Genomic DNA, 17,743 nt, shown 5'->3' with positions numbered 1-17,743 from the left:
CCCGTTCATGCTCTGTCTCTCTCTGTCCCAAAAATAAACGTTGAAAAAAAAAATTTAATAAAAAAAAAAAAAGAAAAAGAAAAAAAGTCTTTTTGCTGAAATATGAAGATTACTGTAAACAGAGGAAATAACTATTATTCTTCATAAACTAAGCCCTCTGCTTTGTGTTTTCACAATTTTACCACATTTTTGTGGCAAATCTGCAAGGTTATTTCCCCAGTTTGTATATAAGGAAACTAAAGCTTGGAAAGAAATGACCTGCTCAGGGTCACATAATTGGTAGGGATTTGAACCCAGGTCTTTGGACTGTAAGCCAGTGTTCTTGAAGAATTGTCCAAGAGATGGAACTCTTCTGTAATGAGCCAAAGAGATAATATTCCATGTGGTTTTGAAGTAAATAAGTAACCTATGGAAAACTCACAAGAGCTATGGAAATGTCTTAAGCTAAGGCTTAAGATTGAAAGTTTGAAATGGATTCTTATCCAAGACTTACTCCCTCATTATACCTTTAGTCCCCCATGCAGATATAAAACTTTACCAAACAAATATTTGCTGTAATTCCATGGAAAGAATATATCCTAGCTGTGGTCCCATGGCACACTTATTATATATCTATTCAGTTCTAATTTCCTTCCTCATTATTTTATCATTACTTGTTTTTTCATGTCTGCCCTCATGGATTATAACTTCTTTGAGGTCTTCTGTTACATTTATTTGTGATTGTTGTCTCCTCCCTTGTTTAGTACTTGGTACATAGAATATGCTTAAAAAATGTTGAATAGTATTGAGTTACAGCACTTAAGTTTCTCTACAATGTGCTCCTTTCCACCTCTAAGATACTGTCTCTCCTATTAGTTTCCTATAGAGATAGCCAAGTTATTGTCGTCTGTGGTCCTCTTTCCTTGTGCCTTTTCCCCCATTCTGACTGCCCTTTTTCCTTTTCTCTACTAATGGCCTTGATTCCAGTCCCACCTTCTCCATGAGACTTCCACCATTTAGACCAAAATCTTTGAATATCCTTCTGTGTTGTCATTATGATGTATTTGATGCAGGTTATCTTGTTGTCAGTTATCTTTGTGTTTATGCCCCATCTCATCTGGATTGTAAGTTCAAACCCCTATACCTTTCTAGATATGAGTATTAGCTAACATGTGGTGCAAGAGATTGTCAGTGAATATTCTTATAAATAGAGGAGTATGGCTGTGTTTAAAATATTGCTGACTAGTTTGGGGAGAAAATTCAGTAAAAAAAAAAGGGGGGGGGAAGAAAAATGAAGTGGTCTGCTAACCAACATGACTCAGTTGGCATTGAAGTTAATGAAGAGAAAATAATCTGTACCATAAGCCAAGAGACTCATATTTGGATAGAATTCTAGAAACAGCATTACAGCACTTTTTTTCTTTCCTATCAGTCTCTTCACATGTGTGCTTAACATTTGTTGACTACGGACATCTTTGATCTTGTTTTTGACATTGACTGTGCTTTTACTTTATGTGAACAACTAACATTGAAATAATTTCCAATTTTTATTCAATCTAGATCATATATTTCTTGGTCAGTTATTTGGGACTGTAACTGAGCCGTTTGAACCATGTGCTATTTGGTTCTGGGATGAAAGCTTGGTTCTCTTAGCTGATTGCTGAGTCACCACATGTTGCTCTAATTCTGGAAAGCAGTGAAAATTGTGGTAGTGTTGAAGCAAAAAGTTGTGTTGGACCGGTGTTTTAATAATAAATGACTTATATTTATTGTATAACTAATTCACACACCTAGATATTCTATAACATACTTTAAATTATGGAAAATCTATATGATAGTTACTATTAACTCTACATATGAGGGAAATAAGTCTGAGAAAGATAAGGTATCTTTCTTAAAGGCCAGATATTTACCAAATAGTACTGCTAGAACATTTGCTTATAAAGGCAGGGACTTAGTTGTGTTCACTGTTGTAGTCCCAACACTTAAAATAATGACTGGAGATTAAATATTTATTAAATGAGTGCAATTTCTCTCTCTCATTCTCTCTTGAACTCAACTCCAGATTATCACTCCCATCACTCCATCAGTGCTACTCTTGTTGATGTTACTGATGACTCTCCAATTGCTAAAATCCAAAGTTCCATTCTCAGTCTTTTCCAATTTGATTTATCAGCGTATTTAACTTAGTTACTCCCCTTACTTGAAATGCATTCTTCAACTGACCACACATTCTCCTGTTTCTTCCCCTTCTTCCCTGCCCACTCCTCAGTCTGATGTTTCCTTGCTATCTTCTCAGCCTTTCAGTAGTGGAGTATTCCCCAGGGCTCTGTCTTCAGATGTATTCTTCTTTCTACTTATGCTCACTTCCTTGGTGATATCACCTAGTGCCCTATCTTTAAATACCATTTATATCTTTATCCTGGACTCTTCTCCTGAATTCTACTCTAATATGTTGGGTGATTAATAAATTAATAGGTATAAGCAGCTCAACATGTGCAGAAACAGGCTCCTAATATTTACTCTTCTATCCTTCCAGTTGGAAGGGTGTAACTAAATCATATAAACCCAATTCTTCTGGTTGATTAGGCCAAAAAACTGGTGTTATCTTTGACATCCAGTCCATTAGCGAATCCTGTTGGCCCTATCTTTCAAATGCTTTTTCAATCTGATCACTTTTCACCTCCATTGATATTCTTATTCAAGCCAGCATCCTTTTCCATATTTTGTTATAATCATTTCCTAGCTGATTTCCCTGTCTCTGCCACTCTATAGACAGTTCTTAACAAAGTAGCCAGTGAGATCTTATTTAAAAAAAAAAAAAAAGTTACAGCATAGAATCCTAAATCCTTAAAACTACCTTTTTGACCTCATTACCTACTATTTAGTTCAGCCCTATTGGTTTCCTTGCTATTTCTTTTTTTTTTTTTTAATTCTTTAAGTGTTTTTTTTTAATTTATTTTTTGAGAGAGAGAGAGAGACAGTACAAGCAGGGGAGGGACAGAGAGAGAGGGAGACATAGAATTCGAAGACAGGTTCCAGGCTCCAGGCTCTGAGCTGTCAGCACAGAGCCCAACGTGGGGCTCATACTCATGAATTGTGAGATCATGACCTGAGCCGAAGTTGGATGCTTAACTACCTGAGCCACCCAGTTGCCCCTTCCTTGCTATTTCTAATACATCAGGCGTGCTTTCCACCCCATCCCACAGGATCTTTGTGTTTATTTTTCTCTCCTTCTGGAATGATCTTCCCACAGATGTCCCCATGACTTAGGTCTTGTGGTCTTTAGTAAGATCTTCAGGCCTTTACTCCTTAGGTCTTTACTAAGATATTCTCTTTCTCCGTGAGGTCCCCCTTGATTATCTTATTTCAAATTGCAGCTCCTGGGATGCCTGGGTGGCTCAATAGGTTAAGTGTCTGATTCTTGATTTTGGCTCAGGTCATGATCTCACGTTCATTTCATGAAATCGAGCCCTTTTTCGTTCTTCGCACTGGCAATGTGGAACTTGCTGGGATTCTCTCTTTCCCTCTTTTTCTGTCCGTCCCCTGCTCTCTCTCATGCTCGCTCTCTCTCAAATAAATAAAAAAATAAAATAAAGTGAAATGAAATGAAATAAAATAAAATTGCATCTCCTTCCCTATATACCCCTCCCACACCACCCATCAGTACCTCTTATCTCCTTTCCTGTTTTATTTTCTTCTTATGATATTCACCATCCTTTAACATACTATGTATTTTACCTATTTATCTTAGGGTGTGTGTTTAAAAGTCCCTCTCCATAGTAGTATGTAAACTTTACTAGAATATAAGTTCCTCATATAAAGGTAGTTATATAATGTTTTTATCCTGATTCATTCATTTGTCCTCGGAACAAATGAATCAATGAATGAGTATTAGGGTAGAATTCTGTTCTGGTTGGCCTGATAGCTAAACTAGGCTGTCATTAGTTTCTGTGTACTGTCCTTTGTTTCATATATACACCCCTACCTTTACCCTACCACTACTCAGAAGCCTTTGGAATTGATAATTGTAAATTTTAGACGTGGAATGAACAATCTAGATGTATTTAATATTTTTTTTAATGTTTATATATTTTTGAGAAAGACAGAGCATGAGTGGGGGAGGGGCAGAGAGAGAGGGAGACACAGAATCTGAAGCAGGCTCCAGGCTCTGAGCTGTCACAGAGCCTGATGCGGGGCTTGAACTCACAGATCGTGAGATGCGAGATCATGACCTGAGTCGAAGTCAGGCGCTTAACTGACTGAGCCACCCAGGTGCCCCTAATATTTATTCTTATGGTGGTAACGATTACTGCTACATTCTAAAATTTACCTTCATATATGGCTGTGGCATTATACGTGTTTGGTTTTTTTTTTTAATTCTTATAAATGTTCTAAGGTAGTGTGTATATGTGTGTGTGTATGTAATAAATGTATAGCACATTTATTATGTGTATACAAATATAATTTTTTAAACAGGTTATCAGGACACCCCATGGGAGAGACTACGATGACTCCTTGGAAAGGTGTGATGAGTATTTAAGCTCAAGGTCATGTAGCAAGCCCCAGAATTCAGCAAGGACCCTACTAGTCCATTCAGCACCCTCAACAATGCCGAAGCATTCTCCCAGTCCTGTGCTTAATCGAGCTTCTCTCAGGGAAAGGTAATACTTAGTCTTTCCTACTGTACTGATTTTTTGAATAATCATCATTAGAAAAGAGAAGGCAGAAATAATGTATGTGAACTGATTATTTGTACAAGTATAATTTGATTTTATTTATTTATTTATTTATTTTTTTAATTTTTTTTTTTTTCAACGTTTATTTATTTTTGGGACAGAGAGAGACAGAGCATGAACGGGGGAGGGGCAGAGAAAGATGGAGACACAGAATCGGAAACAGGCTCCAGGCTCTGAGCCATCAGCCCAGAGCCTGACGCGGGGCTCGAACTCACGGACCGCGAGATCGTGACCTGGCTGAAGTCGGACACTTAACCGACTGCGCCACCCAGGCGCCCCTATAATTTGATTTTAAAAGGCTTACTTGTTTTTGTTTAGAATATAGTACATATTACGTAGCATTAGATATTTCTCCCGAGCCCAGTCCTCTTGAAGTGAGTTATTAACTATTAATGGGTTTATTAATTAGGATCACTTTAACCCTAATTCAATACTATGGTTTTTAAAAGTGAAAAATAGTGCATGATGGTTTATTTTCAATAGATCCATAGGGATTTAACATTATAGGCATGGCTTATGTATAAAAATAGCATAGGTTATACTTTCCTTTTAGTGATAATGATGCTGCTATATATTGTTGGTATATGGTATTTATTTTCCTCAAATAACCTCTCCCCAACTCCCCAAGAGAATTTTAATCATGTAAAGATTCCAGCCCTCCCTCTAAAAAAGCTTTGGCAACTGAAGTTAGATACTTGTTATAATTTGAATGTGAAAGAAATAATTCCTCTTTATCTGTTTTTGTTGTTGTTGAATTCAAATTGGAAATTCGTTGCCTCATTCACTAATAGTAACATAGAAAACAGTTGTCATAAATTGAAAAAAACCCAAAAAACAACCCTACCCTAGGTAGTTTAAAACTTTTTTTTTTTTTAATTTTTTTTTTTCAACGTTTATTTATTTTTGGGACAGAGAGAGAGACAGAGCATGAACGGGGGAGGGGCAGAGAGAGAGGGAGACACAGAATCGGAAACAGGCTCCAGGCTCTGAGCCATCAGCCCAGAGCCTGACGCGGGGCTCGAACTCACAGACCGCGAGATCGTGACCTGGCTGAAGTCGGACGCTTAACCGACTGCGCCACCCAGGCGCCCCTAGTTTAAAACTTTTATAGAAATTTGAATGCCTCATGGTCCTTGCAACTTAACAGAAGATCATGGGGGAGGAGAAGGGAAGAAAAAAAAAAAAAAAAAGAGAGGGAGGGAGGCAAACCATAAGAGACTCAAAAACTGAGAATAAACTAAAGGTTGATGGGGGTGGGAGGGAGGGGAAAATGGGTGATGGGCATTGAGGAGGACACCTGTTGTGATCAGCACTGGGTGTTGTATGGAAACCAATTTGACAATGAATTTCATATTAAAAAAAAAAAGAAATTTGAAAGCCACACATTCTATCAACAACATGGAAATGAAATCTATCTTTAGGTGGTGTCAAAAATCTGAAGTAGCACACCCAGTTTGTATAGCATATTATGACCACCAGACATTAATTGATAAAATTTACACTAACTGTATAGTCTGTCAAAAGTTCATCTCAAAACTGATGGTTTGAGCAAGAGTGTATCAGTTTGGAAGCTGTATTAAAACATCCTTATTCTGGGGGCGCCTGGGTGGCGCAGTCGGTTAAGCGTCCGACTTCAGCCAGGTCACGATCTCGCGGTCCGTGAGTTCGAGCCCCACATCGGGCTCTGGGCTGATGGCTCAGAGCCTGGAGCCTGTTTCCGATTCTGTGTCTCCCTCTCTCTCTGCCCCTCCCCCGTTCATGCTCTGTCTCTCTCTGTCCCAAAAATAAAATAAACGTTGAAAAAAAAAATAAATAAAAAAAAAAAAAAACAAAAAAAAAAAACCATCCTTATTCTGAAAGAAAAAAAAGTCCCTATTCTAAACAGATAGATTTCTTTCCCCAGTAGCCCTATAAATGTTCAAATGGATGTATGGAGGTCTGCTGGAGACCCTGAGATAGGGAATTTTGCTTAATGTTGCCTCCAATCTTTGGAATGATGCCTGTGGGATCATCGAGTTCGCAGACAGATGGATAGATAAAAAGATATATCTCCATGTTTATATAGAGGGATATGTACCTATGTTTCTATAGGCTTTAAAAGTTCCAGAGAAAGTCTTGAAGAGAGATTTTTCTGCTGAAGTCTGGTAACCTGTGTCGCAGTTGCCAGGGGACTTTAATTTCCACATCTGCTCCAGTGGTCAGATGTTCAGATACTCTCTTTTTGCTGACTTTCAGAATTAAGCACTTGTGGTTTTGTTGATTAGGTTCTTTGCCATCTCTGTAGGTTTTCAAGACATTTTTTATCTATATCTCCTTGGAAATGTTTTTATGAATATTGTTTTATTTTCCTGCTTTTTCACAGATTTTGCAGAACTCTCCAGTTGACTACCACTGTAGTACAATATAAATTTTAGTCTTGTGTAATTGTATCCTGAGGTCTAATTTCATCCCGGCTTTTGAAGTCTGTTTTTCCAAGTTGACAAATTCTTCACTGAGGCTGTATTCAAAAATTCTTCACTGAAGACAGCTAAACTCAACTGTCCCTTTTTCATATCCCAGTGCAGGTGATGGCTTCCAGTAGCAAGTGGCATTTACACATCTATTCTGATGCTTGGTAGTAGATGCAGTAAGGTCTTTGCTAGAAGGAAATGAGTGGTTCTAATATTAAACATTACCTACATGACTAGAGCAAGGTTGAGGTGCTTTTAAAATAATATAATAGCAATTCAGTTTTAAATTCATCTAAGTAAAGTAATATAACTTTATTGGGGTACTCTTTAGGGTAGATAAACTGTTTTACTTTTGCTAAGGTGGAACACTTCTACTTTGAGTGTATGTTTTGCAAAAGATTTAGATTTGGTTATAAAGGAAAATAAAATGTCTTTAAGACATATTACTGGGAACAAAAACATTTTGTTCTTTTTAGCACACTCAGTACCACACCTTTAAATATAAGACATTCTCTGATAATGGCTCTTTTAGATTACTGAACAATATACTTACAGGGCATTTATAAAATCCAACAGAATCAATAAACAATTTAAACTGATGTAAAAATAGATTGTATGTCCCAGGCAAATTGGGAGCATGACAAAACATAAAGCTATAGAAGTTATCTGGGTTAAATATTCATTAAGACGAAATAAGTTTTCCTTTAAGATTTGTGTGAAGTGTTGACTCCTAAATCATGTATATGAATAAACAGACTTTCAAAAACTATTAGTGGGGCTCCTGGGTAGCTCTGTCAGTTAAGTGTCTGACTCTTCATTTTGGCTCAGGTCATGATCTTACGGTTCGTGGGATCAAGCCCTGTGTCGGGCTCTATGCTGTCAGTGCAGAGCCTGCTTGGGATTCTTTCTCTCCCTTTTTCTGTGCCCATCCCCTGCGTGCCGTATACTCTCTCTCTGTTTCTCTCTCTCTCAAAAATAAAACTCTTATTAGTGACTGTAAGCAAATAAATTTCTTTATTTATAGTGAAGGTGTATAGTGGGCTTTTGCTTGAAGCCCATTTAAAAAATATCTTCAGTAGAGTTAACACACATAAAATGGTTTCAATCTTTATTATAAGTCTTATATTTCAGAAACAGTTTTCTCCTCAAAGTATAAATATTAATATTATGACTTATAATTTGTATTAGGCTGTAAAGTTATTACTAAAAACAGACTAAGAAATACTAGCAAATTTAATTAAAAAGGAGCTGATACTCTTTTTAATCATGCTTACCATTTTGAATTTTGTAAATGAAGTTAAAGATTGTTAGGCAATCATTTCTTATACCACAGCACAGACTAGTGGACCCTCTCATAGCACACTGAAGACACCCTCTTGGAACTGCACATTTGGATCTCAGATTTTCAAGATGTGTTGCATATGTAGCAAATATAACAAAGTTGGCCATATATTTGTGTAGCTTCAATAACACTTCCTTTTACAAATATGGGAGATGAAAATTTAGATATAGTTGATCATCCATTAGTGATTACATTCTTTAAAACAGGTTATGTAAGGGGCGCCTGGGTGGCGCAGTCGGTTGAGCGTCCGACTTCAGCCAGGTCACGATCTCGCGGTCCGTGGGTTCGAGCCCCGCCTCAGGCTCTGGGCTGATGGCTCAGAGCCTGGAGCCTGTTTCCGATTCTGTGTCTCCCTCTCTCTCTGCCCCTCCCCCGTTCATGCTCTGTCTCTCTCTGTCCCAAAAATAAATAAAAAACGTTGAAAAAAAAAATTTTAAAACAGGTTATGTAAATCATTTATCCTGTTAAAGAGTTTATACCTTGTGTAAATATATAAAATTGTAACTTTGTAAGAAAAAGCTAGGAGGAAAAAAGGCAAAGATGTAAGCAATCTAGTAGCATTTTAGTACCCATTCCTTTATGAAGGAATTATCAATAACACTTCGTATAGATGAATTATAATCAGATGGACCTGGAAATTTTCATTATTACTTGTATAAAATAAAGTAACTTCAGAATACTAATGCCAGTTTTGAGTTTGAGCGGGAATAAGAAAGAGGAATGGTTGTTTTATGTCTTCTTTAACTCCAAAACTCAGATTTTCATAAAAGTCTCATTTTCCTTTCTTTTTACAATATTCACTTAAAAAGCACATTTATAGGAGAGACTAGAGAAGTGATTGATATCTGTGCTGAGAGGGAATCCTTCAATTTTGATACCCCCTATCTTCTGAAGGAGTAAGAGCATGATTGTATTCTAAATAATATTTTCATCTATTTGAACATTTTGTTTCGTTTCATAAAATTAGTTTTATTGTTCTGTATACATAAAGGCATTTTATCCACATAATTTGAGAGAGTGTGATTAAATTACTGGAAAATAAGAACTAATTTTAAAGGCACTGTACATGGAATTATTGTTCTAATCTGAAAATCTGTATCTTTATTTAGAGATAAAGCTCTAAAGAATTGTGTATGGAAATCATTAAAATGATTAACTGCTTAGGTGTGCTCTCCCTAATTCACATCAAACGTTATTATTACTGATTATTGCACATATTATGAAGGCGTAATATTTCCGTGGAGAATCACTGCCTGATTTTACATCTGCCTCTCATCTTTGGTCAAAGAAGAAAATATGCTATTTAAATCTTTCTGTGTCATCACACCGGGATAAGAAAAAACAATGACTTTTGGTGTCTGGCATTTGGACAGATTTCTTTCTCTCCCTCTGGCTACAAGTCACCTTTGTTTTTTATGCCTACAGATTCCATTCTGATTGGTGTTCACCTTCAAACTGCGATGAGATCCATGACCGGGTAAAAAATGTCTTGAAATCACATCAGGCTCATCAAAGACATTTATATGTTAGTTTCTAAAATTTCCTCTTGAAGGCCTTTTCTAATTGGGCAAGAGAACCACTCCAGATGCTTAAGCCTGTAATAGTTAATCACTGAAAGAGAAGAAAAAAAGATACAACCTCCATTTGGTGGAAGTCAGTGGTTTTGCTAAAGGCAACATCTCTAACTTCCTCTTGACCTGAGTCATTGTGCAAAATGTTTGACATCATCTGAACTCTAAACAGTGTTATTGATCACATCTCGTAGTAAGTAGTGACTTTATGATAATTATTTCATTGCCTTCCAAGTATGGGGGCTCTTGTTTTATGGCCCAGTATGAAACAATTCCATTTCTTGCAAATAGATTGTATTCTAAATGGTAGAATGAGGGGAGGTGGGGTGAGAAATAATTATTTTGAAGAAGCTTCCCAGCTGATTTTTATGTTGTTTAAAAGAGGAAAAGAGCCAGTCAGGTTTACTAGGTTTAATATTAGAGACCATCAATATGAGAATATTTTCTGAGGTAAGGCAAATAAACATATATATGACGGGCAGCTGGGAAATAATTACAGTGCATTCTTTTTGTGATTTTTTTGTTTCAGCAGTTTAAAAAACAATCATTTATCATGAGTGTCATGTTGGGAATCTGACATTTCCTCTCTCTCGCATTTCCTCTCAGCTGCCGCCACTTCAAGGGTAAACATTATCCTAAGTTCTAATGGCAAGATTAGTCTTACGTGTTTTAATCTTTGTATAAGTGACATCCTTCAGTATGTACTTTTTTTCTCTGACTTGTTTCACTTTGATTTTGCAATTCAGACTATCGTGCGCTACAGACATCTTGTTATATTTAGAAACAGTTCTTCACTTTTGCTGCTATACAGTATTTTATTTTATGAAGCTGCTACTGTTGATTTATTCATTCCTCTGTTAATGGACATTTGGGTTGTTTCTGGTTTGGGCTCTTATAAAGCTGCTATAAGCATTGTATGTATACCTTGATGCGTATGTAGAATACAATGATGCAATGAAGGTATCATTGTATTGAGTATGTATTCTTATCTGGAATTGCCCAGTCATGGGTTATGTGTACACTCAGCCCTAGAAGGCGCTGTCAGAAGAATTTTTCAAGTGATTTTAACTACCTGTGTGTGAGAGTTGTACTTGCTGCACATCCTCACTGGTACTTGATTGACGTGTGTGTGTATGTGCTTATGTGAGTTTTCCTTTTGGCATTTGCTAAGAGGTAGTGTATCATATAATGGTTTTAATTTGCTATTTCCTGATGACTAATGTATATGTTTATTGGCCATTGGATATTCTCTTTTGTGAATGCTTGTTCAGGTTATTTGTGAATTTTTGTACTGAATTGTCTCCTTTTGGTTTTTTGTTCAGAGTTCCACATAGATCCTTGATATGAATTCTTAGATATATATTTTGTAATTGTCTTTTCTCACTCTATGCCTCATCTTTTTATTTTCTTAGTGACGTCTTTGATGAAAAAAAATTCTTGATCCTAATGAATCTATTTCATTATTTTTAATTTGTTGATCAGCATTTTTAGAAATTTTGTGTACTTTGAGACTTTCTCCTATGTTTTCCTCTAATGGGTTTTTGTTTTTTTTTTTTCACATTTAAATGTATGTTCTGGTTAAAATTATTTTTTCTGTATCATGGTAGATAGATCTCAAATCCCAAGAAAGGTTTAAGCCTCCACATTTCTTTCTAGTTTTATTAATTTTATGTATTTTGAAGCTGTGTCATTGGTTGGATATAGACTTCAGACTGTGATATGAGCCTTTTATTGTGAATGCCCCTATTCATCTCCTTGCTTGAGGGTAGTACGTTTTATCTGATATTTGTATAGTTAGAATGGCTTTATTTTGGCTAGTCTATGAATGGTATATATTTTTTTCTTTTTTTCTTTTTATCATTGTACTTAAAGTGTATATATTGTGAGTAGCACGTTTTGTTTTTGTTTTTGAAGAATTAAAATCTAGGATTTTTATGTAGATTGTCTTTGGTTGGAATTAGCAAGCATTTTTATAACTTATTTTCCTTTTTATTAACTTGTTAATTCATCTTCTAACTCTTCTATTATTGGCTGCCCTGGAGATTTCAGCTTGTACACTTGACAAATTATTTTTTGTTGACCTCTCTACCAGTATTGGGGCCTAAAAACATTTAACCCGTCTCCTTTTTTTCATATTTTGCATTTTGATTTTGTACTTTTAATTCTACATGTATAAAACACACAAGAAATTAATTTTGTTTATATGATGTTTATTCATACTAATCACTTATTTATCTGTTCTATTATTGTTCATTCTTTCCTGCAATTCCATGTTCCCATATGGATTCTGGAGTCATTTTCCTTCTGCCTGAAGAGCGTCCTTTAATTCTTCTTTCATGACATTCTCCTGGCTGTGAATTCTGATTTTGTTTGAAAACATCTTGTTTTCACTTTTATGTGGGATGGTTTTACTGGATATAAAACTCTAGGTTGGTAGTTATTTTCTTCTCTTTTATTTATTTATTTTTTTAACGTTTATTTTTCAGAGAGACAGCGTGAGTGGGGGAGAGGCAAAGAGAGAGACAGGGAGACACAGAATCCAAAGCAGGCTCCAGGATCCAAACCCACTGAGCCACCCAGGCAACCTCTTTGTCATTTTAAAGAAGCTATTCCATCATCATCTGGCTTCTTTTATGTCTTGAAAAGTCAGCTCCTACACTTTTGAAGTAATGTAGGTATTTCTCCTCCTACTCCCGTTATATTTAAAATTCACTCTTCCACTTTGTGTTTAGTAATTTTACCATTATATACCTAGATGTGGTATTCTTGGGTTAATCTATGTTAAGTTTTCAGAGCTTCCTAAATTTGTAGGTTGACATTTTTCATCAGTTTTAGAAAACCTGTAGCCATTATTTCTTTCAACATTGCTTCTGCCCCATTATCTGTTTCCCATTCCTCTGGACTCCCAGTTATATAAGATTTTTAGACTGTATCTCATATATATCTTATGCTTATTTTGATATTTTTAATTTTTTTCTTTTCCTCTCTCTCTGTCTAGTTTGATATTTTCTTTAGAAATGTCCTCTAGTGGGGCATCTGGGTGGCTCAGTTGGTTAAACGTCCGACTTCGCTCATGTCATGATCTCACAGTTTGTGAGTCCGAGCCCTGTGTCGGGCTCTGTGCTGACAGCTTGGAGCCTGGAGCCTACTTCAGATTCTGTGTCTCCCTGTCTCTCTCTTTGCCTTAGACTAGTAAATGCTGTCAAGGATATGGAGCAACAGGAATTCTCATTCAGTGCTAGTGGGAATGCCCAATGATACAGCTACGGGATAGTTTGGCAGTTTTGTATAAGTTTAAATACACTTATGTGACCTAGCAATCCTACTTTAAAGTATTTACCCAAATTAACTGAAAACTTACATTCACACAAAGACCTATATGTGAATGTTTATAGAAAATTTATTCATAATTATCCCAAATTAGAAACAATCTATATGCTCCTCAAAAGCAAATGATGAACAAACTATGGTACAGCCACTCAATGGGGAATATAACTCAGCAATAAAAAAGAGTGAGCTATAAATTCATACAACAACATGGAGAGCCTTAAATTCAGTTTGCTAAATAAAAAAGCTGTGAGGCTACAGATAAAAAGAACTAATTACTATATTCTTTTGCAGGGATTTGCAAACATTTTCTGCAAAGAGCCAGAGAGTAAATATTTTTGGTACCATAGGGTCCCTGTCACACGACTCAGTTCTGCTGTTGTAGCACTAAAGCACACATAGGCAATAGGTAAACAGGTGAATGTGTCTGTATTTCAGTAAAACTTTATCCATGTGCACTAAAATGTGAATTTCATATGATATTCATGAAACCTCTCCCCCTCCCATTTAAAAAGATAAAAATTAAGAAAGTAGGGATAGAAGGAATATACCTCTAGATCATAAGGGCCATATACAAAATACTGACAGCTAATATCACCCTCAATGGGGAAAAACTGAGAGCTTCTCTGCTAAGGTCAGGAACACGACAGGGTTGTCTACTCTCACCAGTGTTGTTCAACATAGTTATGGAAGTCCTGGCCTCAGCAATCAGACAACAAAAAGAAATAAAAGGCATACAGACTGGCCAGGAAGAAGTCAAACTTTCACTCTTCCCAGACAACATGATAATCTACATGGAAAACCCAAAAGACTACACCAAAAATTGTTAGAACTGATACATGAATTCAGCAAAGTTGCAGGATATAAAATCAGTGTACAGAAATCAGTTGCATTTATATACACCAGTAATTAAGCAGCAGCAAGAGAAATCAAGGAATTAGTCCCATTTACAATTGCACCAAAAAAACCATAAAATAACCTAGGAGGGGCACCTGGGTGGCTCAGTTGGTTAAGCATCTGACTTTGGCTCAGGTCATGATCTTGGGGTTTGTTGGGTTTGAGCCCCATGTTGGGCTCTGTGCTGACAGCTCAGAGCCTGGAGCCTCCTTCAGATTCTGTGTCCCTCTCTCTGCCCTTCCCATGCTCATGCTCTGTCTCTTTCTGTCTCTCAATAATAAATAAACGTTAAAAAAAACCTTTTTTAAAAAAAAATAAAATAAAATAACCTAGGAATAAGCCTAACCAAAGAGGTAAAAGATCTGTACTCAAAACTATACAAAGCTTATGAAAGAAATTGAAGAAGACATAAAGAAATGGAAAGACATTCCATGCTTATGGATCGGAAGAACAAATACTGTTAAAATGTCAATACTACCCAAAGCAATCTACACATTCAATGCAATCTCTATAAAAATAACACCAGCATTCTTCACAGAGCTAGCACAAAAATTCTAAAATTTGTATGGGACCAGAAAAGACCCTGAATAACCAATGTAGTGTTTAAAAAGAAAACCAAAGCTGGAGGCATCACAATTCCAGACTTCAAGCTGTATTACAAAGCTGCAATCATCAAGACAGTATGGTACTGGCATAAGAAAAGACACATAGATGAATGGAACAGAATAGAGAACCTGGAAATGGACCCATAAATGTATGGCCAACTAATCTTTGACAAAGCAGGAAAGAATATCCAGTGGAAAAAAGACAATCTATTTAGTAAATGGTGTTAGGAAAACTGGACAGCAACATGCAGAAGAATGAACCTGGGCCACTTTCTTATACCATACACAAAAATAAATTCAAAATGGATGAAAGACCTAAATTTAAGACAGGAAACCATCAAAATCCTAGAGGGGAAAACAGGCAACAACCTCTGTGACCTCGGCCACAGCATCTTCTTATTAGACATGTCTCCAGAGGCAAGGGAAACAAAAGCAAGCATTAACTATTGGGACTTCATCAAGATTGAAGTCTTCTGCATAGTGAAGGAAATAATCAACTAAAAGGCAACCAACAGAATGGGAGACAATATTTGCAAGTGACATTGGATAAAGAGTTAATATTGAAGATCTATAAAGAACTTATCCAACTCAACACCCAAAAAACAAATAATCCAGTGAAGCAATGGGCAGAAGACATGAACAGACAAAGAAGACATCCATATGGCAGACAGACACATGAAAATGTGTTGACATCACTCATCATCAGGGAAATACAAATCAAAATCACAGTGAGATACCACCTCACACCTGTCAGCATGGCTAAAATGAACAATTCAGGAAACAATAGATATTGGCAGGGATGTGGAGAAAAGGAAATACTTTTTGCACTGCTGGTAGGAATGCAAACTGCTGCAGCCATTCTGGAGAATAGTATGGAGGTTCCTCAAAAAAATTAAATAGAACTACCCTTTTATCTAGCAATTGCACTACTAGGAATTTGTCCAAAGGATACAGGAGTGCTGATTCAAAGGGGCACATGCACCCCAATGTTTATAGCAGCACTATCAATAATAGTCAAATAATGCAAAGAGCCCAAATGTCCATCAACTGATGAGTGGATGAAGATTTGGTGTATATATACAACGGCCTATTACTCAGCGATCAAAAAGAATGAAATCTTGCCATCTGCAACAACCTGGATGGAACTAGAATGTATTATGTTAAGCAAAAAAAGTCAGTTGGAGAAAGATAGATATCATATGATTTCATTCATGTGGAATTTAAGAAACAAGATGAACATAGGGGAAGGGAAGGAAGAATAAGATAAAAAGAGAGAGGGAGGCAAACCATAAGAGACTTAAATACAGAGAACAAACTGAAGGTTGCTGGAGGGGTGTTGGGTAGGGGTATGGGCTAAATGGGTAATGGGCATTAAGGAGGGCAGTTGTTGGGATGAGCATTAGGTATTATATGTAAGTGATGAATCACTAAATTCTTCTCCTGAAACCATTATTACACTATATGTTAGCTAACTTGGATTTACATTAAAAAAATTTTTTTAAAGGTAAAAATTACTTTTATCTTAAGGCCTTACCAAAACAGACAAAGGGTCAGAATTAGCCTGGGAATTGAAGTTTGCTAACCCCCATTTTACTAGATAAGTGTGTTTTATACAGGGTATTGGATTAGCAATTATGAAAAGACTTTACATATATATATGAGAGTTGGACAAGTAAGTAAATATATCATAGATAAAGACAGCCAGGTTTTTCAGTGTCAGAAAATAAGTGACAAAGAAACAAGGTGGGTGAGGGGTGGAATGAACTGCATGATGTTATTTGTTGTCTAAAATAACAGTTTAATTCATGTTTATTTTAATATATATAGAGAAATTGGTTCAGAAATACAGAGCTGATTGTATATTTGGGTTAATACACATCCATGGTTCCTAGTGTTGCCCTCCAAAAGGGCCTAAAAGGAGTGACAATCCAATAGCAGTGAGCACACCCAGCTTCCAGATCTTGGTTTCTAAATACCGACACTCAATAAAAGTTATCAGGACTCTTAGAGAAATAGCTGACTCTGGGGCTAGGACAGGGAAAACACAAGATTAGGATGGAACATCTTGTAGTATGGGAAGTGAGGAATTGCATAAAAAAGAAAAGGCTGAGGGGAGTGAGTGAGGAGAATAGGGGCATATAAGAAGAACACAGGAGCCAATCTTAAGTCCCTGTGGCCGTTGTCAGAATAATTTGAGCAACAAAATAAATAAAATATTTGGATTATGACCCAAAGAATAAAATAAATATCCATGAGTATATATTGACATAAGCGAAACAATGAATGACCAAGGATGAAAATGGACACATCTTCCTTACAGAAGATTTGTAAATAATAATTGAGGATACTGCCCCCTCCAGGAGGTGGAGCTTAATTCCTCTTCCTTTGAGGGTGGGCTAAACTTAATGATTTGTTTTTAAAATAGAAAGAAAGTGTAACTTGGAGATATCTGGAAGACACCACCTTTACAAAGTGATCGAGTTTAACATCAGTAATCATTAACTCATGCTGATATCCTGTATTCCTTGATATCAGGTAATGTGAAGGGTTGTTCCTCAAAACCCATAACCCTGGCCTAAACATGAAAAAACATCAGACAAAATCAAATTGAGAAACTTCCTACAAAATTCCTGACCAGTACTCTTCCAAACTATCAAGGTCATGAGAAACGAGGAAGGACAGAAACTTGTCACAGATTAGAAGAGAGTATAGAGAAATAATGACTAAAAGCAACATGATATCCTGTATTGGATCCTGGAACAGAAGTGCGTCACTGGCAAAACTGGTGCAATGCAAATAAAATTTCAGTTTAGATAATTACTGTACCAATGTT

General features: G+C 36.4%; 1 protein-coding gene across 2 annotated transcripts in view; it reads left to right on the top strand.

Annotated features, from left to right (window-relative positions):
- SPATA6 (spermatogenesis associated 6) overlaps positions 1-17,743 on the top strand; it is a 142,122-nt gene that overhangs the window by 92,350 nt on the left and 32,029 nt on the right. The window contains exons 10-11 of one of the 2 annotated variants that reach the window (XM_045477298.1): positions 4,459-4,643; positions 9,936-9,987. In XM_045477298.1, coding sequence (XP_045333254.1) covers positions 4,459-4,643; positions 9,936-9,987 — 237 coding nt within the window. Of the gene's footprint in view, positions 1-4,458; positions 4,644-9,935; positions 10,036-17,743 lie in introns of both variants that reach the window. The other variant, XM_045477295.1, reaches the window with a different exon arrangement.

Source organism: Leopardus geoffroyi, chromosome C1, assembly GCF_018350155.1.
Source record: "Leopardus geoffroyi isolate Oge1 chromosome C1, O.geoffroyi_Oge1_pat1.0, whole genome shotgun sequence".
Lineage (NCBI taxonomy): Eukaryota > Metazoa > Chordata > Mammalia > Carnivora > Felidae > Leopardus > Leopardus geoffroyi.
Note: the sequence above shows the minus strand (reverse complement) of the source record. Positions and strands in the feature narration are given on the sequence as shown.